At 40.3% G+C, this 25,981-nt stretch overlaps 2 protein-coding genes across 9 annotated transcripts in view; one reads left to right on the top strand and one right to left on the bottom strand.

The window, feature by feature from the left end:
* USP37 (ubiquitin specific peptidase 37) overlaps positions 1 to 8,689 on the bottom strand; it is a 95,238-nt gene extending 86,549 nt beyond the window's left edge. Inside the window, exons 1-2 of one of the 5 annotated variants that reach the window (XM_019445979.2) lie at positions 8,408 to 8,689; positions 3,277 to 3,417 (exon numbers count right to left, since the gene is read on the bottom strand). The gene's annotated coding sequence lies outside the window, so the exon portion shown is untranslated. The other 4 variants (XM_019445974.2, XM_019445975.2, XM_019445976.2 and 1 more) reach the window with 4 other exon arrangements.
* A 91-nt stretch (positions 8,690 to 8,780) lies between these two features.
* Positions 8,781 to 25,981, top strand: part of CNOT9 (CCR4-NOT transcription complex subunit 9) — a 29,673-nt gene continuing 12,472 nt past the window's right edge. For 2 of the 4 annotated variants that reach the window (XM_019445983.2, XM_019445984.2), the window contains exons 1-4: positions 8,781 to 9,014; positions 20,915 to 21,094; positions 23,165 to 23,280; positions 25,460 to 25,569. In XM_019445983.2, the coding sequence (XP_019301528.2) occupies positions 8,796 to 9,014; positions 20,915 to 21,094; positions 23,165 to 23,280; positions 25,460 to 25,569 (625 nt within the window). In that variant the 5' untranslated portion in view covers positions 8,781 to 8,795. Of the gene's footprint in view, positions 9,015 to 9,045; positions 9,210 to 13,153; positions 13,266 to 20,914; positions 21,095 to 23,164; positions 23,281 to 25,459; positions 25,570 to 25,981 lie in introns of those variants that run through there. The other 2 variants (XM_019445985.2, XM_053904887.1) reach the window with 2 other exon arrangements.

Raw genomic sequence — 25,981 nt, 5'->3', positions numbered from 1 at the left:
AAGTCAACCACCTATAGGAGTCATGCAGGTGACATGACTTAGGCAGGCAAACTCTGAAAACTGCTACTGAAATCTAGCCATTTTTACCATATACAATTAGTGAACCCAGCTACTTGCCTGATCATCTAACTTTTCAAGAAAACGAGCTCCAAGTGTTTATGTAAAACTGCCCATTGTAAATTGTGGGCAATGAATTAAAATTTATTTTTAAAAGCTACAAATCAAGCAAAACCCACCTATAGGTAGGATACAGGCAAGATAGACCCTGGAGGGCCTCTAGTTTAAGGCTTCTAGGTAGTATATATCAAATAACAGAACAAAATTTCAAAAGAGATGTGAAAACACTTTGAATAGTTAAAAGGTGTAATGCATTTTAAGTCCTCCATTATTATTCACTCACCTCATCAAAATTTTTGAATGCCTACTGTGGTCAGATTTAGATAGTGTAATTTGGTAGGTACATGAATCCATCAGAGTAACAGAGTCCTGCTACTGTTTATAGACCTATTAACATGGCACTGCTCAAAGTAGTAACTACAGAATTTTGGACCAGCAATGTGTGTTTGTAATACTTTTTTTTTTTCTTTTGCAATTAATAATTTGGTGCTTCATTGTTTGGACAGGTCCTTGAGACTTTCTTCCACTAGGCTCTCAACACTGCCAAGAATACATGACCCCTCTCCTACCCCAGTTGCCCTTGCTAGAAACATGAGAGTTATCTTTGACTTCTCTCTTGATGATTATTGGTATTGGATTGGAAATGGAAGATCACAGTAGAGTCCTGTCAAGTCTATCACCATACACCTTCCAGACATCTTTATGATGAACTGTAGATCAAATCACATCACTCTTCTCCTTAATATCATTCAACAGCTCCCCATTGCCCTCACAATAAAATCTAGACTCATTAACATGACATAAACACTCTTCATGATCCAGGCCCTATTTACCTCTATCCCCACAAGCCCACCAAATCCATCCATCTGAATTTATAATTTCCCCCCAAAAACTATGCCAGTATACTTCTGCATACACTGTGGTCTATCTCTGGAAGATTTTCATGTATTCTCTCCATGCCCCCACAACCCCACTTAATTTCTCTTGGCTATAAAATCAAGGCTTAGCTTAGATGTTATCCTGTTTAAGAAGCCTTTCCCAGCTACCTTTCACTTTTTCTCTCAGCTCACATCCACAGAGACAGTTTCATGCTTCTGTATTTTCCTGTTACATATGTTGTGCTTACCACTAGTGTAACATTTGTCACATTGTATCACAAATTGTTCACTTCTTTGTCTCTATCTAGATTTTGCTATTTGAAGATAAGGAATATATTCTTTAATCTCAGCATCCCCATTTTGACAGTGTCTGACACACAAGAAACAAAATGATTAAGAATGAACAAATCAGCACTAACAATTTTATTCGATTTGCTGTTAATATATACAAAAAAAGAGGGGCACCCAGGTGGCTCAGTCGGTTGAGCTTCCCACTTTGGCTCAAGTCATGATCTCATGTTTTGTGAGTTCAAGTCCCACACTGGGCTCACTGCTCTCAGCACAGAGACTTCTTCAGATCCTCTGTTTTCCTCTCTGCCCCTCCCCCACTGGCACACACATGTGTGCGCTCTCAAAAATAAACATTAAGAATATATATACACATAGATGTGTACATACATATATACACACAACAGCAGATACTGGAACCATAAATCCCTCTTATGTGACCAATATAGGATTATATTTACTAAGCTCTTTATAAGTATCACTATGCAGTGGACGACATACAAGTCATCTTTTGAACACTGCATGTAAGTCTTTTCTACGGGCACCTGAACTTCACTAAATGCAAAGCTGTCCTCACATCTTACCAAGATTCAAAGACAAAAAATCATTTGTGGAAGAACAAAATTAATATGCAATTACAGAATACATTAAAACAAAAACATTAGTAAACTTGCCTAAACTAGGATTCATATTGTTCATTGCTCAATGGAGAAACTCCATTTTCAGAGTTCTGTCAAATTCCCTTACCTTTCCTTATATGTCATTATGGATCAGGATACCAAATTGAAAGAGAATAATACAAAACCCCATTATCTTAGCGTTTTCTTCACAGACCAAAAGTAAGGTCAATGACCCTGAATTCCTCCAACAAATTTTTAAAAATTAACATTATTTAACAAAATTGGAAGTATAGATTTCAAAGTTCACTAAAGCATATGAAAAATTAAAAAAAAAAAAAACTTTAGTGTTATTTCTGTTTCTCTCTATACAATTTCTCCCTATACAATTCTAAAACATTTTGATGCAGTTTGGATTAAGTACATGAAATTTTACTTCAGATATTGAACATTTCCTTAACCATTTCTACTAGCCATCTCTCTTTCCTCTAAGGAAAAAAAAAAAAAAAAAAAAACAACACCCTGACAAAGTACAGGATGTAAAATTTGCAGAACCAACAAAACTTTTCTTTAATCCCTCAATTTAGTCCTTTCCCAGGTCTTGCACTAAACAAATTAACAATATCTACTTTTGTACATTCATCATAGTATCAAGGTTTGCCCTATTCTGTTAAGAGGAAAAAAACTAAGTTTCTTTTTCAGTATGTAGCACTAATCAGTAACAGTTAAACTTTCTATGAATGTAGGACAATGAGGTTTCTTTGAACTCTATAATGCTAATTCCCTATCAAAGGAATATTGGTAAGACAAGGTATAACAAAACCAAATTATTCTTTAAGCATGTCCAAAGAGATTTCTCTTTCCCTAACTTTTTTCACAATTATTAAAATTACTGGTTCAACTTTGAGAATTCTATGAAACTCAATCAATAATACTGGTAAAAATGTTTCTGTACCCTGTACACTTATTTACATGCACATATTTTAGGTACTGCTTTGAAAACATCTTCTCTTTAAAATTTTTTTAATGTTTATTTATTTTTGAGAGAGAGAGAGAGAGTGAGGGAGGGGCGGGGAGGGGCGGAGACAACAGAATCTGAAGGAGGTTCTAGGCTCTGAGCCGTCAGCACAGAGACCAACGTGGGGCTCGAACCCACGAACGGTGAGATCATGACCGAGCTGAAGTCGGATGCTTAACCGACTGAGCCACCCAGGCACCCCTGCTTTAAAAACATCTTTATCTAGAGGGTGTTCTGTGGTAAAGAAAGCATGCTAAAACATAAAACCACTACTATAAAATAAAAGAAAGAAAACTGTTAATTCCTGCCAATTTGCATACTCTTGGAAACACACATCCAAAATAAAAACATTACTTACTTTTCAGTGACTTTTACTGAAAAACCCTATGTAATAACAATTCACCTTTATTCTGATCCTTGTGCCAAAGGCAATGCACTCTTCTTGGGGAACTACTCATATTCTGCAGCTATGCCCGTTCTCCGGAAGCCATCACCTCAGCTAAAGAAAATATAAGTGTGCCTTTTTAAAAGAATCCAATTTACGAAGTTAAAATTAAAAAAAGAAAGCAATCATTTATACAAAAAGATAAACTCTTTTTGATTATTTAAAAACCACAACGTATCTTACTGAAAACATTTAAAATGTAACGCTCAAGATACACACATATACACACAATCAAAATGAGGGACTTCAAGGCCTACACCTTATCAATTTTTGTCTTGGGATATTTCTCTCTGCTACATTTTGAAACTAAGAAGGCAGTGAAAAAGAGTATATTCTTTGTTTACTTTATAAACATTGTTACATAATGATGTCCGAAGTCTCAAAATACCATTTCCATGATGTGTTGATATACATTTTGAAAGGTGAGTAAATCTGGAGTTTTTACTTTTCTTACAAAACTAACTTCATGGGTTTGTTTCTCAAATTTAGGCTAAGCCTCAACTTTCCCTGAAGTTCTACCCAAACATCTTTCACGATCTCCTTGAACGCTAGCTACAGTACCAACTGTAAATTCATTTGTTCCCTTACTAAAAAATGATTGAGCCACTTTAATTTGATGGCACCGTGGTAAGAATACAAAATGAAGATGATACCATTCATGCCCTCATTAAGAGGCTCCCAGACTTCTCTACATATTCCTTCTATAGTCATTTAGGCAAAAAAATTTAGAATCAGCTTTACCCTCAATCTCACTCATCTAAAACCCAGCCTTTTCATAGCTGCTATCCTAATTCAGAAACTCCTCATTCTACCATCACTCTCACCTAATATTTATTATGCAACACTTACTAACCATAGTGCTAAGTGCCACGCATGAATTATCTTATTTAATTTTCACAATAATCTTAAAGGCAAGGACTATTATCTCTATTTTACAGATGAGGAAACTGAGGCTTAGAGAATTTATCCAAGGATACAGATTCATTAAGAGACAAAACAAAGTCTAACACCAAAACCCATGTTTTGTTTTGTTTTTTAATTTTTTTTAACGTTTATTTATTTTTGAGACAGAGAGAGACAGAGCATGAACGGGGGAGTGTCACAGAGAGAGGGAGACACAGAATCCAAAACAGGCTCCAGGCTCTGAGCTGTCAGCACAGAGCCCGACGCGGGGCTCGAACCCACAGACCGTGAGATCATGACCTGAGCCGAAGTCGGACGCTTAACCGACTGAGCCACCCAGGCGCCCCAAAACCCATGTTTTTAACCACTATCACAATGCATCCTCATCAATGATTTGCAGCAACAATCACTTTTCAGTCTCCATTGTCTCAGGATTTCTCCATCCAATGAATCCTCTACTCTATAAATACCTTTTGTAAAGAACTACTCTTTATTTCTTAACAAGTAAAGCATGCACTATTTGTCTCCTTAACTTTCTCCTGGGGGGGGGGTGGGGGGGGGAGGGGGGGAGATGTGCAAGGAACCTGTCTTACCTTCTTTTGTACTAGAACAAATACAAGCACTTAGTAAGTGCTAAATATTTACTATTGATGCCAATTCCCTATCATACATTTTTTGTAAATTTTATTCTACCATGGTAAGAATACTTAATATGGTAACAAAACGAAGTGTACAATATGATATTGTTAACTATGGGTACAACATTGCACAGCGTATCTCTAGAACGGCTTGTCTTCATCTTGCTTAACTGAAACTTTCTCCCAAACATTAACGGCTCATCACTAAGTATAAAATAAATCCAAATGTTTTTCTGTATCTGGTACTCATATGCTTCCTGTATTTATTTCCTCTTTTTCAACACAAATACTGTTCTACACACACAAATTATTAAATTTTAGTATTTTCTCCCACATCCACCACCAACTTACTTAAATATGGAATTTTCCTTTAGTTTTTGGAAACCTCATACCCTCCAGTCTCGTAGTTTAACCTACTGTTAAAATATATAAACCACTTCTAAGAGCTTTCTTTCCTAAAAAGATCTATAAAACAAATGCACAGAGATAAAATTAATGTGTGACTAAAAGACAGGAGTTGACCTAAAGTTTATCTCCAACTCAGTCTAAAATCTGAATGATTTTATAACTTAAGAATGAGTAAAATCATCCACAGCTGGAAAACTCTTGGGTTTTTTTTTCTTTTGTGTCCTTGAATTTGCCTGAAGAGTGAAAAGGTGCTTGTCATCAGATGACAAGGTATAAGTAAGCTGGTGTTTCTGAAAGACAAGATGTTCCTAAAACAAGCTCCAGTTTACTTATTCACTCAAATTCTTGAGAAATAGAAATGAAATACCTCCTAGCATATGTTCTAATAAAAGACAGGCTTTAAATAATCACACAATATATAATTACAAGTTCTAAAAAGTGATACAAATATAAAGCACAAGGCATGATGAGACATTATAATAGAGTACCTGATTTAAGACTTGGGGGTAGAGGGTAGAAAGCATCGAGCAAAAGTTAGGCTAATACTGAAGAACGACTTAATTGGGGATGGTCATGCTCGAACAAACCAGGCAACTACAACAGCATGTGCAAGGGCCCTGTAGTGGAAAACAACTTGGTGTGACTAAGGAAATGAAAAGTAATGTAGCTAGAGTTTAGTGAGAAAGAGGAGACTAGAGCAAGATGAAGCTGGTGAAGCTGGAAAAAATCAAATTATACAGAATCCTGTAGACCACAGGGATTTTTAATTTTACCCTAAATTTAATAAACGTTTAGTGACAGGAAATCCACAGAAGAGTTTTAAGCAGAGAAACAACATGTCACTGTTGAATGCAGAAGTGATATGGTTTATTTGGGTTCAGAGAGGAGAGCAAAAGAAGGAAGAATGAAAGAAAATAGGGCAGACAAGAGAATACTGAAATGATTCAGCTTATAACAATTACAATAACAATACTTATTAGCTATTTATCGTGTGTCATGTGCCATTTAATTTTCAGAACAATACAATAAGGTGATTATTATTCCTATTTTACAGATGAGAATACAGGGAACCAGTGACATTAAGTCCAAGTGAAAGAAGATTGTGGCTTGAGGGGTGCCTGGGTGGCTCAGACGGTTGAGCCTATGACTTTGGCTCAGATCATCATCTTGCAGCTGGTGGGTTCGAGCCCCGTGTTGGGCTCTGTGCTGACAGCTCAGAGCCTGGAGCCTGATTTGGATTCTGAGTCTCCCTCTCTCTCTGCCCCTCCCCCACTCATATTCTGTCTCTGTCTCTCTCTCTCTCTCAAAAATAATAAATGTTAAAAAAAAAAATGTTAAGATCGTGCCTTGAACTGGAAAAGTGATACTGAAGATGTACAGAAATAGATTCGGACATACAGATGACCCTTGAACATAGGTTTGAAATGCACGGACCTATGTATACGTGGATTTTTTTGATAAGCACGGTACTGTAAGTGTATTTTCTCTTTCTTACGATTTTCTTAATAACATTTCTTTTGTCTAACTTTATTCCAAGAATACAGTATGTAATAAACACAGCATACAGAATATGTACTAACTTTATGCTCTTAGCATTCCACTCAACAGTAAGCTATGAGTAGTTAGGTTTTGGAGAAGTCAAAAGTTACACATGGATTTCCAGCTGGAAGGAGTCAGTGCCCTCCACCCTTGCATTGTCCAAGGGTCAACTGTATTGGATATAGAATAAATAGAACTTAAAGATTCATGGGATGAAAGTCAAGAATGGATCTCAAGTTTCCAGCTTATGTAAGTGAATAAGTGAATATGCCGTTAATGAAATGGCATACTGAAAGACAAAGAATTTGGGGAATGGAGATCAAGACTTTGGTTTTAGATATATTATATTTGAAATTCCTAAGAAAAAAATCCAGTGGACATATCAAGCAGACAATTGGTTATTTAGATCTTGAACAGAAAATAAAGGGAAAAGCCTAGAAGTTAAAATTCTTAATCATCAATATATAGATGGAATTTAAAGCTTAGGGCAGAAGAGGTGAATAAGACCCTAGCACTAAACCCAGATATTCCATTTCACTCCATCGAACATCTCTCACTAATCATAGATTACTCTGATGTCACCAGGCTTTTTAGTCCTCATTCTGTTGAATTCAACAGAATTCAACACTACTGATTGCTTCTTTCATCTCGTTTACAAAAGACTTGTCCTCCTCTATACAGTTATTAAACACCAAGAATCCCTCAGTGCTCTACCCTAGATGCATTTTTTTTTCCAGTACTACACTCTCCATAGGCAATTTCATCCATATCCATAGCTCCAGTTAACTATCAACACGCCAGGTGACATATATACATTAATTCACATATTCTGCCCAGAACTCTCCTCTGAGCTCCAACCCAGTACATCCAACTGCCTCCTTGACACCCTGTCTTAGACATCTTGTACAGTTAGAGACTTGTAGACTTGTCACATACTGCCACCCCAAAAAGGCATTTACCCAGAGCCAACATTTTGAAAAGGATTACCACAAAACCACTACAGGCCAACTCTCCAGAACACAGGATTTTGTTATCAATGATCATTTCCTTTCACGGATCAAGACCTAAAGCAGGTAAACCTGACAACCTGATCTGATAGCTAGAAGATGGAGAGCAACCAAATGCACGACAAAAATACAATTCATGTCTTTTAGCGAGAGATGGTTAGCAGAGAGAAGAAGATGAAGAATGGTCAAGAGTGAACGTCCAAGGCCTGATGGGTGTACGGCAACGGAAGTCACCTGAAGAGACAGCAGGCCCTGCTAAGGGGCGAGTGGCGGACGACGACAGCCCCCAGCGAAAAGGGGCCAGGTTTGGATTGCGGAGGAAGAGCGTGACAGTAAAGACCAGGTCAAAGGAGAGGAAAAGCCTGGGGGGGAACCCAAGAGGAGTACCTGTGAGGCCCAGGGAGCGTCCTGGGGGTGGGGGTGAGCTAAACAGCAGCGGGGCGAACTCCAGAAGAGTGAACGCCGAGTGGGCGGACCGCAGGGGGCGGGGGGAGGAGGAACCTGGGGAAAACGGCTCAGTTGAGAAGCTCGCCGCCGGGCCCGCCTTACCTGTGCTTGCGGGTCCGGAGCCCTGCAGTAGCCTGCCGGAAGCACAGAGTCCGCGCGGAGGGGGAGGAGCCGGGGGGAAGGAAGGAAGGGACACCAGGCACGAAGGAGAGGGGCCGCTCGCTCCCCCTACTCAGGGAGAGCGGCTGATGGCGGGAACTGTGACCACACGCAAACACGCACGCACGCACGCACACTCGACGCGACCGGACGAGGCGCGTGCGTGCAACCCTGCAAACTCCGCCTTCCCTACGCCTTCGCCCCGCCCTAGCACGGAGCGAAGTCTCGCCGAGACAGTCCCGCCCCCGCCTGAAGTAGTACGCGTGCGCACTTTCCACTTCAAGCACTTCGGACTTTCCGTCATTTCCCCTCCTACACAGCCCAGTTGGGCATGCGCACTGCTTGTCCTCCGAGACGGCCAGGCTTTTCCCGCCCTTCCCTGGCCTCCGGAGGAGAGTCAGAGTTCACGCTCCTCTCTGGGGCTACCTGCTCGAAGCCAGAGGATGCGGGGACTAGTAGGTGGCGGACGTCCTTCTGGCCAAGAATCTTAAGGGGCAAAGGACAGACTTTGGGACTATTAACTCCACCAAGAGCCAGGAGGCGGGAAGAGGTGTGTGGGCGGGGTCAGGGGTGAAGGGTCACAGGGCTGCGAAGGGGGCGGAGCGAGCCGGAGGCGGATGGCGGCTGCGGCGGCTCTTCATCTTTGGCGGCAGAGTCACTGAAGCGGGGACGCGGGTCAGGAGCGTCCGGCAGTGGGAGAAGAGCGGCGGCCGCTCTCAACATGCACAGCCTGGCGACGGCTGCGGTGAGTGGCTGGGCGTTCCGGCCTGGGCCCAGACCCCGTCCTTAGCCCGGCTTTTCGGCCTCCTCTCCCAGGTCCCCGTGTCGGGCCCGGTGTCCCAGCTCCTCCTGCCCTCAGTCTGCGAGGCCCGGGCCCTTCCCTCTTGGCGCCTTCACTCTGGTGGAGCCGGCCCCCACTTTCCTCTCCGGTCGGCTCTCGCAGCCTCCTGCGCCGCGTATCGCGTTCTTTTCCGGCCCCGGGGCCTGGTCCCGCGCCGGAGCGCCTCCCTCGCGGCCGGGGCAGGCCATTCATTGATTCATTGCGCTGACCAACAGTCTCAGGGTGCCGGTTGCGTGCTGGGCGTCGGCGGGGATGAGGGGGAATTCCGTGGTCAATCTGACACGGCCCTTGCTCTCGGAACTCGCTCGCTGCCTGGGCACTTCGCAGCGGGAAAGACATGGCTTCTAGCTCACACCACTTGTTTTACAGGTGGAAAATCTGGGACCGGGAGAAGTGAACACCTATTACGTCTGACTTACGGCTCTCTGCCCTTAAAACCTTTTTCACACATCTCATTTAACCAGGGCGATCTTCTAATAAGAAAAACGGATCGTGTAATTCACCTGTCTGAAGTAGTTCTTGGACTTTCCATTGCGTTTAGATAAAATCCAGACTCTTTGCTGTGGCCTATGAGGCCCTGCCTATACGATACGGTTCTTACGTTTGCGGTCTGGTCTTATGTCATTTGCTCCGTAGGCTCCAGCTGCGTTGGCCGCCTGCCCCTTCTTATACCTGCGCTTTTCTACTTCACTTGCAGTTTCTGATTCTCTGTTCTTGGGATGCTCTTACCACGTACCACCCCCCATTGCGCGCGCACACACACACACACACACAGCCGGTGGATGTAACTGGCTCGTCTTCCTTGGGTCTCTGCCTAAATCTCCCCAGAATAGCCTTCTCTTGATCACTCTCTTTAAAGAGGTTTTGTAACCCCTAACTTTTCTCTCTTAAAATATCCTTCTCAGCGTTTATCTCAATTTGTAATTTTTGTATTAACTTACCTGTTTGTTGACTGTCTACTTCTTGAGGGCAAGGACAGAGATCCTATGGATCTTGTTTACATGGTTACCCCAAGTGCCAAGACAGTTCCTAGCACAAAGTTTGGTCTCAAATACTTAAATGAATGAAAGAGTATAGATGAGGGAGGTGACTACTGAGAGCACATAGCCATAATGGGGAAATGAGATCATATGATTTGAGCACACTCTTCTGAATACCAGTTGTACTTTTTTTGTTCCACTAGGGTGAAGTGACTTAAGATGATAATACACTGGAAGTGCATTATCAGGCAAAATGACATAAGTACTAAATAGAGAGCAAAAAAAAAAAAAATTGCTTTAACTTTAAATATAAAAAGTGAGGGGTGCCTGGGTGGCTCAGTCGGGTGAGCGGCCAACTTCAGCTCAGGTCATGATCTCGCGGTCCGTGAGTTCGAGCCCTGCGTGGGGCTCTGTGCTGACAGCTCAGAGCCTGGAGCCTGTTTCAGATTCTGTGTCTCCCTCTCTCTGACCCTCCCCCATTCATGCTCTGTCTCAAAAATAAACATTAAAAAATTTTTTTTAAATAAATAAATATAAAAAGTGAAAAAGTATGCTGAATGTGACTCAGCTATAGTAAACATTGTCACTTCTGGGGCCAGTGACATCTCTGCCTCCTCTCACTGTGTTTCTAAGCATTTGTAACTACTCAGAGTATCCACTCTCTGCGTTACATCTTTCTATTAAGTGATTGCAATTTCCCCAGCTTTTTTGTTTCTTCTCCTAAATTACACATGTAATTTGGGAAGAAGCAAGTCAGAAGATAAGGTTGCTGCTAGTAGGGGAGGGACAGGTTACCCAAGGGATTCTTGTAAGTTTGGCTTGTCCATTTCCCACAATCTGATTGTGTCTTCTCCAGGCTTTGGTACCAAACTGCTCTTTTCTCTATGACTATCCAAACTCTGTACCTATTCAGTTCCTTTTATTTTCACTTATCCCCTAATGCATCTTTTGAACAATGATTAAGGTTGTGATTCATTACTTATAATAGACACTAAATATATGTTTCTTCAAATAAGTTACATTGCTTTACATTGATTTAAAATCTGAGCTTTTAGGGGCTCCTGGGTGGCTCAGTTGGTTGAGCATCCGACTTCGGCTCAGGTCATGATCTCACGTTTGTGGGTCTGAACCCCATATTTTTGTGAGTTTGAGCCACACATTGGGCTCTGTGCTGACAGCTTGGAGCCTGAAGCCTGTTTCGATTCTGTGTCTCCCTCTCTGCCCCTCCACTGCTCGTGCTCAGTCAAAAGATAAAATTTTTAAATAAGTTAATAAATTTAAATTTAATTTAAAATTTTTTAATTAAAAAAAATCTGAGCTTTTAGATACATTTTCATCTGTTATGCTATTGGGAATCACACAAAAGATCTGACAAGTTGCTTTGTACCACTCATTCACTAGACTGTTTGATTACTGAGGAAACTGAAGCATAGAAAAGTTCAACCACCTCTTTCCCAATCTTTCATGCCTTCTATTAGACTAAACTGCCTGTATTCTGATATGCGTAAAGGAATAGTCATGGTGTATATTACTGGAAATTGAGAAGAGTTTAATGCAACACTACCTTTAATCTAAGCCCACTGAGAAATTTTTTTTTGCTGAATGATCAAAACCTATACCTGTGTATGCCTTTATCTCTTTTTTAAAATAACAGGTAAAGCATTAGTTCAGCTAGGGAGATAGTACTATCAAAGGAGAATGTGATCACATGTGAATGCAGGATTTTATTCACTAGAGGGAAGAATTGAGATAATTTGGAAAGTATCTTAAATTTTGAGTCTTCAGTAGTGTATTATGCTAGAGATGTACAGTATGGTATATTCTTGTCATACTTTACAGAATACATTTTAACGTTGTCATTATTGCCACCATAAAATATAATTTCTTTCTCACATCTGTGAAATAGGGACAGAAATGCCACACAGGATTATTCTAAAGATGAAATGCGAATAACAAAGTGCTCAGTTGTTGGCCAGATACACTCATTGGTTAAGTGACTTGCTCCCAGACTTCAGCCTTGGGACTATAATTCCTGCCTCAGCAAAGTAACAAACCACCTTGTTGTGGACCTTGGAGGTTGTTTCAGATTAGTAGAACTACAGATTTTCACATATTGTGGGTCTTTGATGACTGTTCCGCTAGTGATCTAAAATAAAATAGCCAAAGGTAAGCCTTTATTTGAGAGATGCATTGGGTATGAATTTTTTAAAAAATTTCTCCACTAATTTCCACCGGTGGTCTTAGTATCCTTAAACCCATGTTTTTCCCCTCACTTTCCACGTAACCAGTAGCATCATCAGTCAGTTTACATCTTTTGTTGAAGCTGTGCTGGATTCCCAGGTGCTCTCCTGTTTGGCCAGTAAAAGGAACATTGTGCACTCTGAGGGACCTGATTTAAATGCTGTCTCCTCCCATGTCTCCTGTTGAAGTTTTAAGCAAATTGCCTAACTTCTCTTTGCTTATTCACTTCAATTTTTAAAGGGGTGTTTTGAAGAACATCCTGGCCCTTCTAAAAATATGAAGATAATTAAGCTGATTTAATATTTCCTTTGGCACTATTTAGAAAGTGTGTTTTCTTGGAGTATCATCATTATGCAGACACCAAAGCCACATGTTAAGTCATCTCCAGATTTAGGAAAGTAATCTCTTTCAATCTTGTGACATTTTTCTTTATTCACTGTCCCATAGTTATTGGTAGCAAAACCAACAGGTACTTTGGCTCTTGAATATAAAGTTACATTGAGAGGTTTGGTTATTTTCTGTTTTAAAAAGCCATCAATACCAATTTTTTAACTGATGAGGGGGGAAAGTCTTATTTTGCTCCCACTTAAGGATAACGTGGGTCTTTTTTTTTTTTTTTTTTTGAAGTCTGAAATCTCTTTCTCCTTTTCACGTGGAGTTAAGATCTTTCAGAGATAGATGACGAACTATCAGTACCCTGTGTGACACTTAAGAGTTTAGCCTTTGATGACTGACTTTGGTAAGTGTCTTGCCTTGTTAAGCTTTGTTGAAAGGAAAAATTTACTTGAAATACATTTTTCATATCCAAACCATTAAACAGAAGAGAGGAGGGTGATTCTCTCCTAAATTTTGGTAATATAAACATTTTTTTAAACTAATCTGTTGAAAGGACCACTAACTTTAAGGAGGTTATACCTAAAAATGTACAGTGCTATATGATTTCTAATCTCGGAAGTAAGTGTTGAGGATGATAACTAATAGTCCAAATCATACTTCTCATAAATGACTTTCTGGTTTCTGTAATTGAACCCACTGTTTATCCAAGTCCAACTATTAATGACCTGTATTAGAATAGAATGTTAAACTCAAAGTTCTGTATTGAGTTCTTAAAAAATAATTTCTTCAACTTGGAAGGATCATTGTGATTTCAATCCTACAGACTAGGGTAGGGCTTACTGATTGTATAAAGAAGTAGACTACAGTTTGAGTTTAATTCCAGCATACACTCACAATGTGAATTTGAGTCTGCTAAACCTCCCTGAACCTGTTTCCTCTTTGAATTCTGAGGTAATCCTCAGTGACTGGTACATTGGTATAAACATACTATGTTTTGGGGTGCCTGGGTGGCTCAGGCAGTTAAACGGCCAACTCTGGATTTCATCTCAGGTCATGAACTCTCCGTTTGTGAGTTCGAGCCCCTGTTGGGCTCTGTGCTGACAATGCAGAGCCTGCTTGGGATTCTCTCTCTGCCCCTCCCCTGCTTGTGTGTGTGTGTGTGTGTGTGTGTGTGTGTGTGTGCGCGTGCGCGCGCGCTCTCTTTCTCTCTCTCTCTCTCAAAATAAACTTTAAAAAAAACGTGTTTTAAAAAAACAAAGTAGGTTTATGTTCAATATATGTTACCTCCTCTCTATAATTTCTAGAAAAGGCAAACCTATTCTATAGTGGCAGAATGCCTATCTGTGATTGCCTAAGACTGGGTGTGTGGTTTACTGAAAGAAGTACCAGAGAACTTTTGGGGATGGTGGAAGAAGTCTGTCTATATGTATATATATAATGTTTATTTTTGAGACAGAGACAGAGCATGAGCAGGGGAGGGCAGAGAGAGATGGAGACACAGAATCCAAAGCAGTCTCCAGGCTCTGAGCTGTCAGAGCCACCCAGGTACTCCTAAAGAAGAGGTCTAGATCTTGATTGTGGTGGTGGTTACTCAGGTGTATAAAGTTCTCAAAAGTCACTGAAACATGGGGTGCCTGGGTGGCTCAGTCGGTTAAGCGGCTGACTTCGGCTCAGGTCCTGGTCTCGCGGTCCATGGGTTGAAGCCCCACGTCGGGCTCTGTGCTGACAGCTCAGAGCCTGGAGCCTGTTTCAGATTCTGTGTCTCCCTCTCTCTGACCCTCCCCCGTTCATGCTCTGTCTCTCTCTGTCTCAAAAATAAATAAACGTTGGGGCGCCTGGTTGGCGCAGTCGGTTAAGCGTCCGACTTCAGCCAGGTCACGATCTCGCGGTCCGTGAGTTCGAGCCCCGCGTCAGGCTCTGGGCTGATGGCTCGGAGCCTGGAGCCTGTTTCTGATTCTGTGTCTCCCTCTCTCTCTGCCCCTCCCCCGTTCATGCTCTGTCTCTCTCTGTCCCAAAAATAAATAAAAAACGTTGAAAAAAAAAAAATTAAAAAAAAAAAAATAAATAAACGTTAAAAAAAAAAAAACAAAAAAAAAAGTCATTGAAACATACACTTAAAAATGGGTCCACTTAAAATTTTATGCAAATTAACTTTTTAAAAGAGCTCTTAGATTAGTCTCTCAGCAATAACTAAGAGCTAAATAAAGTAATTTCCAAGATTTGAGAGCTGCCTGGGACTTTATGGTAATTGTTCCCTTATTTTGCCAATGATAAAATTAAGGCTTGCCAAAGTAAATGACTTATACTAGGTCACACAATTATAGAAATGGCGAAACTGTATTTTGAAGCCATTTCTGGCTTCCAGTGCAGTGTGCATTCCACTTATTGTGCTTGTGTAGTTACATGTAAATTGGGGTCTTTTCTATTCTTTCACTTGATAAACAAGTTCTTAATTCTGGATCCATGCATAGGTTACATGGGGTCTATGAATTCTTTTAAATTGTGTGTAAATTTTGTGTAGAAGAAATTATGTGCAAAACAATTTGCAATTGCATGTTTTCCTGAGGAAAAGATCCATAGATTTCACGTGATCCAAGAAGTGTTGACCTGGTTAAGTAGCTGGCTTCAGTTCAGGTCCTTCAGCTCAGGTCATGATCTCACGGTTTGTGAGTTCAAGCCCCACATTGGGCTCACTGCTGTCAGCACAGAGCCTGCTTCTGATCCTCTGCCCCCCATGCCGTGCCTCTGTGCCCCCCACTCTCTCTTCCTCTCCCCCCACTCAAAAATACATAAACTTTAAAAAAAAAGTGTTAACTTCAATTCTTGTGGCAGTATTCTGCTATTATTTTTAATGTGTTTAAAGTAGTCTACAGTAGAGAAGTTATGGATGAATGTGCTTATCTACCACTGGACAGTGTATGCTCCTAGATTGAGTTCTATATCATCCACAGCCTCCGAAATGGATTAGTGAATTATAAAAGAATTGTAGCAATTGCTTTAGGAATCTTTAGCGGTGATGTTTAAATAGAGAATGGCAGGAAGAGGAAACCTACCATCCTTTACTCATACTTTCATCAGTTGTAAATTGAGGATAATAACCATGTTCTGTTCAGTAAATGAAACCATCTTTTAGAAAATGTCCAGTACAGGGGCACCTGGGTGGCTCAGTCGGTTGAGCATCAGACTTGGGCTCAGGTCATGATCTCACAGCTCTTGAGTTCCAGTCCCGCATTGGGCTCTGTGCTGACGGCTCAGAGCCTGGAGACTGCTTTGGATTCCATGTCTCCCCGTACCCTTCCCCACTCACACTCTGTCTCTTAAAAATAAACATTGAAAAAAATTTTTTTAATGTTCAGTACGGTTCTGTCTCTTTCCTTATCTACCCCACCCCTCTTTCACTTCCCACACTCTTAGGAAGACATGACTTTTCAGATTCTAATATTTTTGTGAAAGGTGTGCCTAAATGATCCTTGGGATTTAGAAAGAGGGTAAGATACATATTGGGGTTTTATTTCCATCAAGATCTACTAAAATGCTAGAATTGTGGTTTGGAGTTTTATTCAAGGATAATGTCCAGAGGATTTTGTCAGTCATCTGATAATATTAATACGGATGACCCTTGAACAGGGTAGGGGTTAGGGGTGCCAACCTCCCCCATGCACAGTTGGAAATCTGCATAAAACTTTTGATTCCCCCAAAACTGAATTCTTAATAGTCTGCTCTTAACTGTTAGCCTTACTGATAACAGTTGATCCACACATATTTTGTATGTTATGTATATTATATACTACATTCTTATAATAGAAAAAAGAAAATGTTAAGACAGTCATAAGGAAGGGAAAATACATTTACAGTACTTTAGTTACTGAAAAGAGTCCATGTATGAGTGACCTGTGTAGTTCAAACCCACATTCAAGTCACCTGTACATATATCAATATGTAAATCAAAATGTAAAAATATTTTCCCTTTTATTCTCCACAATAACTAAACTTCTGCATGTGTTATAAAATTACCTGTTGATGTGTGTGGTGGAGGTGTGTGTGTGAGAGTGAAGTAGCTATCCCTAGCTAGATTATTCCTATGAGAACCATGATTTGACATAGGGAATTAGGTCCAACTATCTCACTGACTTTCTCATTAAAATGATGATTATTGAGGTGCCTGGCTGGCTCAGTTGGTAGAATGTGAGACTCTTGACCTCTGGGATGTGAGTTCAAGCCTCACATTGCATAGAGCTTACTTAAATAACATTTAAAAAAAATATTTTGTTGATGATTATCATGTGCTTTGTAGTCTCAATTAAGTCGAGAATATCCCTTCACATCGACAGTATTGGGTATTGTTCATGGTGCTGATTGTTTTTCAGATTCGGCTGAACTAACAGCAGTAACATTTTAAGTTTTTGTCTGAGCTTTTTATATATATGTTCCCTGTCTCTATTGTCCAGGTCACAGGACAAAGCTGTTTTGAGCATCATCTTTATTATTTTTTTAATGTTTATCTATTTTTGAGCGAGAGAGAGCGCGCGCGAGCAGGGGAGGGGCAGAGAGAGAGGGAGACATGGAATCCGAAGTACGCTCCAGGCTCCGAGGTATCAGCATAGAACCTGACGCGGGCCTTGAACTCAGGAGCCGTGAGATTATAACCTGAGCCAAAGTCAGACACCTAACCGACTGAGCCACTCAGGTGCCCTTTGAACGTCATCTTTAGATCAGACCTAATCTTTCAGTCAGGTGAGAAACAGCATTAGCAAAGCAAAGAGTATGGACTCTGTTGCCAAGGCTGCCTGGATTCAGATTTTGGCTTTGGCAAAATAACAGTGTTTCCTCCTCTATAAAATGAGAGTAGTGACAAGTATTTGTTTAGGACAGTGCCTGACAGAGTAAGCACTATGTGTGTTAGCTCCCATTTTTGTTTTAAGAAATAATTGTATTCAGGGGCGCCAGGGTGGCTCAGTTGGTTAAGCGTCTGACGTCAGCTCAGGTCATGATCTCGCAGTTTGTGAGTTCAAGCCCCGCCTCGGGCTCTGTGCAGACAGCTCGGAGCCTGGAGCCTGCTTCAGGTTCTGTGTCTCCCTCTCTCTCTGCCTCTCCCCTGCTCACGCTCTCTCTCTCTCTGTCTCTCAATAATAAATAAATGTCTAAAAAAATTTTTGTTTTAAAGAAATAATTGTATTTATCCCATAACAAATAGATATTCAGTAGGGTTAAACTAACTCCTGTTAAATTGTAGGCAAAATTCACTGGGGGTGATGAAAAAGAGGGTTCTTATCCCAAGTATTTCCTGGCACCAAACTGCCCTCACTGCCTTCCCTTTGCTAGAATGGCTACAGAGCCCATAGGTCCAAGCTAGTGCCTGAGAGGACATTACCACCCACCTGACATCCCTAGCTCTCTTAGAACCAAAGCCCCACAGAGGCTGCAGCTCCCACAAGTAGCCTTAAAAGTTGGAGTATTGCTGGCAGCAGGTGGCCATGACGTTAGATACCCAACTAGGCACCAGGCCCTCTAGAGTGTTAGCATCGCTCCAAGGACACCATCTCCTTGCTGAAGTTAGGCCAGCTCTGGAAATAGAATATGTGGGGGTGGGGCCTGGTGTTCAGAAGCCATGATATGCTGATCGGTGGCTACAAGTGCATCCTGCTGTTATACACCCAGGGCTCCCTGGGGCAGCATGAGGCATAGGAGTTCCAGATACAGGTTGCAAACTGGCTGTACTGGGGGCAATGGAGCTTAGTGGTTTGGGGCAACAGGACTTTAGGGGGAGTTGAATGAGTAAAGACTAATCAGTATAGATACTCTATTAATGGAGCAATGAGTATCTCTGAGACCCCTTTAGTTATTGGATTGTGGGTCATCCAGGAGACTGTGGGCAGGAAACTCAAAGCTAAAATTTTAGCCCTTGTTTCCGCAGAGCTTTTTAAGGTGATATAATACTCTATAAATAAACATACCCTGTCTTCCTGGTGGGAATTACATTTCCAAAAATAATTTTTTTTAAGTTGAGGGCCTATCTGTAGTAGCCTGGAAAGGGCAAGTGCTTGGACAATACTGCTTTTGCTATTGGGGGGTGGGGAGGTGGGACTACCCTGTTACTTCTTCATATTGCTGCTGTGGGAGCCTGGGCTTCCTTGAGGACACCACTGATGGGAGTTACAAAATACCTTTCAACAGATTGAGGCACTTAAAGAAGACTTAAGCTGCATGGTATTTCAGTCCATTTAGCAGAACACTTTGTGGTTCATTCTGTCAAGCAAGTGAAATGATAAACATTAAGCTAAAAGCTTATAATCAAGCTTCCATTTATAGAAGACTGTTCAGCTTGGGTACAGTGATTGTGAGTGCACCTCAAAGTCTATCTTAGACTTTTGTTCTTCAACAAAGACAGTTGTCCTTTCTGTGCCTCATCTTTCCATCTGTACGATGGGTAGGTCATTCTATCATACTAAGCTGTAGTGGGAACATATAAATACCATGGGAAGCTGTGTAATGCAGTTCAGGAAGGCACTGGAATATGCAAGTTCATACTTGGGTGAATTGAGCAGGTTAATCCTCTGAATGATAGTGATCTCATCTGTAAGTATAGTTCTTTTTCTTTTTCTTTTTCTTTTTTTTTGCCTACCCTTCCTGCCCCCCATCTACCCAATAATTCCCCTGGTTGGGGTAACTAAGTAAAAAAATACTGGGCATAGGGATCGAAATCTTGAATCTGTTAGGACTTTAGAGCTAAAAATAGCAATGGTAATCATTTTTCTACTCTATCATATTTTCCAAAGAAGAATAATTAAGGGAGTTAACCGAGGACACAGGCTGTTTGACAGGTGTGGAGAATTATAGAAATGCTCAAATTTTTTTGAACATTGTGATGCTTTAGTGCAATAATAAAAGAATGTTGTCCGTCTTGCCCCTATGTGAGTAAGTAATGGATGATTCTCAAAGGGGTAGAGGTAGAGTATGTATAAGAATCATTAGAAGGGGGGCTTTTCCAAATTACGTATGTTTTCTGCTCCGTGGAAGGGGATGCCAGAATTAATGGGGGAAGGACCAGAAGTGGGTGGGGAGGGTGTAACTTTTAAGCATCATTAGAAGGGGGGCTTTTCCAAATTACGTATGTTTTCTGCTCCGTGGAAGGGGATGCCAGAATTAATGGGGGAAGGACCAGAAGTGGGTGGGGAGGGTGTAACTTTTTTCCTTTCAAAAACTTACAGGGGCACCTGAGTGGCTCAGTTGGTTAAGTGCCCCAACTCTTGATTTCAGCTCAGGTCACGATCTTGTGGTTCATGAGATTGAGCCCCGCATCAGACTCTACACTGACAGCGCGGAGCCTGCTTGGGATTCTCTCTTTCCTCGTCCTTCTCTCTCTCTCTCCAAATAAATCAGCATTTTAAAAATATATCAAAATAATAAAATCAAATAAACTATTATAGATATATGCTTAAGAAAAGTAAACTATGCAGAAGATTTTATTGTTTACAAGGAAAAGTAAATTTCCCATGTAGATTCCAACCTTGGCAGTAATTACTGTTAAGCTTCTTTTTTCTTTTTTTTTTATTGTTACTGTTAAGTTTTTTATGTGTCATTCTAGAAATGTTGTATGTAAATATATAAGTATATTTACGTATATAAGTGGAAGGATCTATACTATTCTGTATGCTTTGTTTTTTGGTTTTATTTAGTATCAACACATGTAAAGCTATTTATTTAAAGACCTACATAGTATTACAAATAAAGATGTACCCATAGGTAGCTAACAGTTCCTAGTTGATAGATTTTTACAATTTCAAGTTTTCTGCTTTTATAACAGTGCAACAGTAAACATCGTTGTATGTCCTCAGTACAGCCCAGGTATACCTCTTGGATAAATTTCTAAACATGAAATTATGGAAAGGTGTGTGTGTGTTTTAGATTTTGAGAGATTGAATTTATTTACATCAAGTGTACGGATATAGAAAAGCTCCCCTGGTATTTATAAAAAACACATTCCCTCTAAAGCAGAGTAAAACTTGGTTTGACTCTAACAAAACATGTTTACTTTCTTTTTTCCACTTGAAGCCTGTGCCTACTGCACTGGCTCAAGTAGACAGAGAAAAAATCTATCAGTGGATCAATGAGCTGTCCAGTCCTGAGACAAGGGAAAATGCTTTGCTGGAGCTGAGTAAGAAGCGAGAATCTGTTCCTGACCTTGCACCCATGCTGTGGCATTCATTTGGTACTATTGCAGCACTTTTACAGGTGGGTACATACCAGTGAGTTGCAGGTCATTCCTGTTTATCATGTCTCTCTCTGTCTGCTCAATTGATTTCGAAGACTTTGGTAGAATAGTTCTTTAAATGTTAGCATTTGTAAGAATCTGTTTTAGAAAAGTCTAAGGTGCTTGTTAAAATGCAGATTCTTGGGTCTTACCCAAAAGATTTATTTGGTCTCAGATTAAAAATCTTTTTTTAGAAAGCACCTGCCCTGCTCTCAGGTGATTCTGATGCAGGTAGTCTGAGAACTACACTTTGAAAAACACAGCTTTAGGAATACTACAAGACACTTCTACATGACAGAAGAAAAAAGGTAGAAAGTAAAGTATAAGAACTGCAGGTATATTCTGGCAAAAGGAAATATTAAGATAAAGATATGATAGCTATAGGATTAGAGGTAGGTACACTTGTACATTAAAGGGTAAGTAACCAAAATTTGGTTCTGACTATAATGATCATTGGTGGGAAATAAATTGATATGGTATAATCTTACAATACCAAGATAATGGAATAATCATCCTTTAAAGTATTGTCCAAAATTCCTAATAATTAAATTAGTTTTTCAAGCCTGTTAAGTAAATTTGCATTCATTTCCTATATCATGTAAGCAAGAAACTAATCTTTCCTTTTTTTAATGTATAATTAACATACATACAGTGTTATATTAGTTTCGGGTATACAGTATTACAATTCAGTGATTCAACAATTCTGTACATTAGTCATTGCTTATCACAATAAGTGTATTCTTTTTTTTTTTTTTAATGTTTATTCATTTTTGAGAGAGACAGATTGCAAGCAGGGGGGGGGGGGGGGGGGGGCAGAGAGAGAGACACACACACACACAGAATTCCAAGCAGGCTCCAGGCTCCGAACTGTCAGCACAGAGCCGAACGTGGAACTCGAACTCACAAACCGCAAGATGTCATGACTTGAGCCAAAGTCAGATGCTCAACCAATTGAGCCACCCAGGTGCCCCACAATAAGTGTGTTCTTAATCCCCAAAACTAATCTTTCTTTCAGGAACTTTTCCTATAAAAGTTTTACAATTTAAAAAAAAAAAAAAGGAATTGTATACAGCATATCATCACCTTTTGACAGAGTACATATGTTCACTGCTGTTTGAACATATCTATATGTGTATACCCACGTTCTTTTTTTTTTTTTTTTTAACGTTTATTTATTACTGAGAGACAGAGAGACACAGAGCATGAGCAGGGGAGGAGTAGAGAGAGGGGGAGACATAGAATCTGAAGTAGGCTCCAGGCTCAGAGTTGTCAGCCCAGAGCCGGATGCGGGGCTCGAACTCACAAACTGCGAGATCATGACCCGAGCTGAAGTTGGTCGATTAACCAACTGAGCCACCCAGGTGCCCCATCCCACGTTCTTATCTCTCCTTTTTTGCAGTTGCTACCTGACCAAATTTAGACTTCTTAATGAGTCACTGTGGTTGATCTACTGACACTTGCTATCTGGCCAGTTATCACTATAACTTAAAGCAGGGTACTGACAAAATGGAGGATTATAAATATAAGAGCCCCTCAAGTGAAGGCCTCAACAGATGCTGGATATAAAGAGGGAAGTGTAGGTGACCACAGTTGCCTCCAGACAAATCTTCTAGAAACCTAAGTAGAAATTTCTCATAGTCTCAGGTATCTTTGGGATGAAAAGATAGCATTGTTTATTTCTGCTCCCACTTTGATAGTTCAGTTCTTATAGGATATGTGGAATCAAAAGTTGTGGGAGTTTTGGGGGGCCTGGGTGGCTCAGTCGGTTAAGTGTCCAACTTCGGCTCAGGTCATGATATCACAGTTCGTGAGTTCGAGCCCTGCATCGGGCTCTGTGCTGGCAGCTGAGAGCCTGGAGCCTGCTTTGGATTCTGTGTCTCCCTCTCTGTCTGCCCCTTTCCCGCTCATGCTCTGTCTCTCAAAAATAAATAAATGTTAAAAAAAAATTTTTTTTTAAGTTGTGGGAGTTTTTAGGGTTTTTGCTTTAATACCATGGGAATTCATTTTGTAATAAGTTCTTTATTCATCTGCTGCTGGTTTCCATTTTTTAGGAAATTGTAAATATTTATCCATCCATCAACCCACCCACCTTGACAGCACACCAATCTAACAGAGTTTGCAATGCTCTGGCATTACTGCAATGTGTGGCATCACACCCAGAAACCAGGTCAGTCCTTTGATGCGTCTGTTGATGGAGGTTGTATTGAATATGGTCTTTTTATGAATGAGAGGAAGAGGCATGCAGTGGGGTGCATGTGTGTGGGTGTGGATCTCCAGGATTCTCATTTGCTTTGCTTTTCCTGAAGAATTTCTGGTCTCTAATTCACCAAGTTTTCATGTAGTAACAGCATAGTATTGTTTAATATGTTCTTTTATAATTTTTTTTGCCTTTTTAAAATTACAGTAAAGTATACATAATATAAGCGTACCATTTCAACTATTTGTAAGCATAGAGTTCAGTAATAAGAATACCTTTATAATTTGCAACCACCACCACCATCCATCTCCATTACTCTTTTCATCTTGTAAAACTGAAACTTTACCCATTAAACCATGACTCCCCATTCCCATAGCCTCTGGGAACCATCTTTCTACTTTCTGTCTGTATGATTTTAACTACTCTGAGTATCTCATTTAAGTGGAATCATTCAGTATTAGTCTTTTTGTAATTGGCTTACTTCATTTAGCATAACGTCTACATTGTAGTATATGTCAGAATTTTCTTCCTTTTTAAGGCTGAATAATAATCCGTTGTCTCATTTACTTTTTACTCATTTATAACACTGAACTTTAAAGGAATGACATTCACGGGGCGCCTGGTAGAGCATGTGGCTCTTGATCTCAGGGTCGTAAGTTTGAACCCCACGTTAGAGGTAAAGTTTATTTAAAAATAAAATAGGGGCGCCTGGGTGGCTTAGTCGGTTGAGTGTCCAACTCTTGATTTCGGCTAAGGTCATGATCCCAAGGTTGTGGGATCAAGCCCCACATCAGGCTCTGTGCTGAGTGTGGAGCCTGCTTAAGATTCTCTCTCCCACTGCCCCTCACCCCCACTCGAGTGCATGCACGCTCTCTCTCTCTCTCTCTCTCTCTCAAATAAAAAAATAAAAATAAAGGAGTGGCGTTCACATCTCAAGAAAAGTCAGGTATGTAGATACTTCTCCCTCCTTAACCCATGGTAGACATCACTGTGCCATATATGAGGCACAGTGCATGGCATTTAGCAGGAGCTCAGTAAATATTTGAACCCAGCATTTTTCCCCACTGAACCTAGATTTGGCTTCAGAATCTTTCTTAACCAAGGATTCTAGGCAGCCTTGTAAAAGATTAGAATTGGCATGCAAGTTGGCCTGCTACATCTGACAGGAAAAGGAAAATCCTGTTCAGGTATCTGCTTTGTGACTTTTATGGCTCTGAGGCACTTAATGACATCTTATTGAAGTCTTTCCTCTTTTTCTCAAGTTTCCTTATGAAATCTGAGTGCTAGGTTGACACTGACGTTTTAGAACTCTAGAGAAGTTACTATGAAAATTATTTTTAAGCACTTAAGAAAAATGCAAGAGTACTGTGTTAAAAATTTAGAGTGTTTGCTCTCCCATAAGGTGTAACTATAAATAATACAAAGTAATGGATTGGTTCCACATTAGTTGCCTGACATATTAGCTTCAGATTACAATGTTTTTAGAATATCTAGTGTATCTGAAATGCTCTAACAAAAAAAAGAACAGTGTGCATTTAAACATAGCAGATAAACCTGATAATGGCTCCTTTGTTTTCCTGTCTCGGTTTATAAGGTTTTGTGTGACTGTACCTGTGAATAGGTGAGGGAAGGCATCTAGGAGAATTTCTCGGGCACTTAATAGCATTTTATGACCTACTTTTTTAAATCTGCAATTGGATATTTTATCAGTTTTTCAGGTACTTGATACTGATTACAGGGAAAATGGTGTATTCTCTTAACCATTGATCTAGACTAGGTTTTTTTTTTAACCTTGACATTGCCATTTTGAGCTAGGTTTTGTGGTGGGAGGAGGGGAGTGAAAGGGGGCTGTCCTGTGCTCTGTTGGATGTTTGGCAGCATCCCTGGCCTCTGCCCACTGTATGCCAGTAGCACCCCCCTCAGTTGTGACAACCAAAATTATCTCCAGACATTGCCGCATGTGCTCTGGTGGGCAAAGTCATCCCAACTGAGAACCATTGGTCTAGACTAATGACCGTTGACCCTTTTCTAGAGGTTTCTTGGTTAGGCAATGTTATAGACCTTACAGAATGAACTGCCTGGAAATTGAATGTTCACAATCCTTAGAAATTGAGTCTGGGCTCTGAATGTGATTATCTTTTTCTTTCAGGTCAGCATTTCTTGCAGCACACATCCCACTTTTTTTGTACCCCTTTTTGCACACTGTCAGCAAAACGCGTCCCTTTGAGTATCTTCGGCTAACCAGTCTTGGAGTTATTGGTAAGTTATTAGGGTTGTCTTACAAGCCTGAAATGCTCATTCATAATAGCAATCTTAACTTCGGTGTTTTGTTTTGTCTTTTATAACTTTTGTTCACCGGTTGTTTGTTTTTTGTCTTTGAGGTTGAGTCTGTTTTCACTAATAAATGAGGATATAATAACAAATAATAATAAATATTTGTTAAATAATAAGTAAATAAGTCATATAATGGTTCTTATCAAGTACCATTCTGTGTGTTGTTAATAAGGGTATGAAGCCCAACATTTGGGATTAAATTTAGCATATATGTAGAAACGTTTATTGGAATTGTAGGGAGAGTAAAGAACAAGAACTGCAGTCAACAAAGAGTATTATTACAGGGATAAGAATTTGAGCTGGTGTTGTGTTTTGTTTGTTTCTCTTTTCTAACTTT

The sequence above is a fragment of the Panthera pardus genome, unplaced genomic scaffold (genome assembly GCF_024362965.1).
Source record: "Panthera pardus isolate Hobbes unplaced genomic scaffold, ASM2436296v1 HiC_scaffold_10, whole genome shotgun sequence".
Classification (NCBI taxonomy): domain Eukaryota; kingdom Metazoa; phylum Chordata; class Mammalia; order Carnivora; family Felidae; genus Panthera; species Panthera pardus.
Note: the sequence above shows the minus strand (reverse complement) of the source record. Positions and strands in the feature narration are given on the sequence as shown.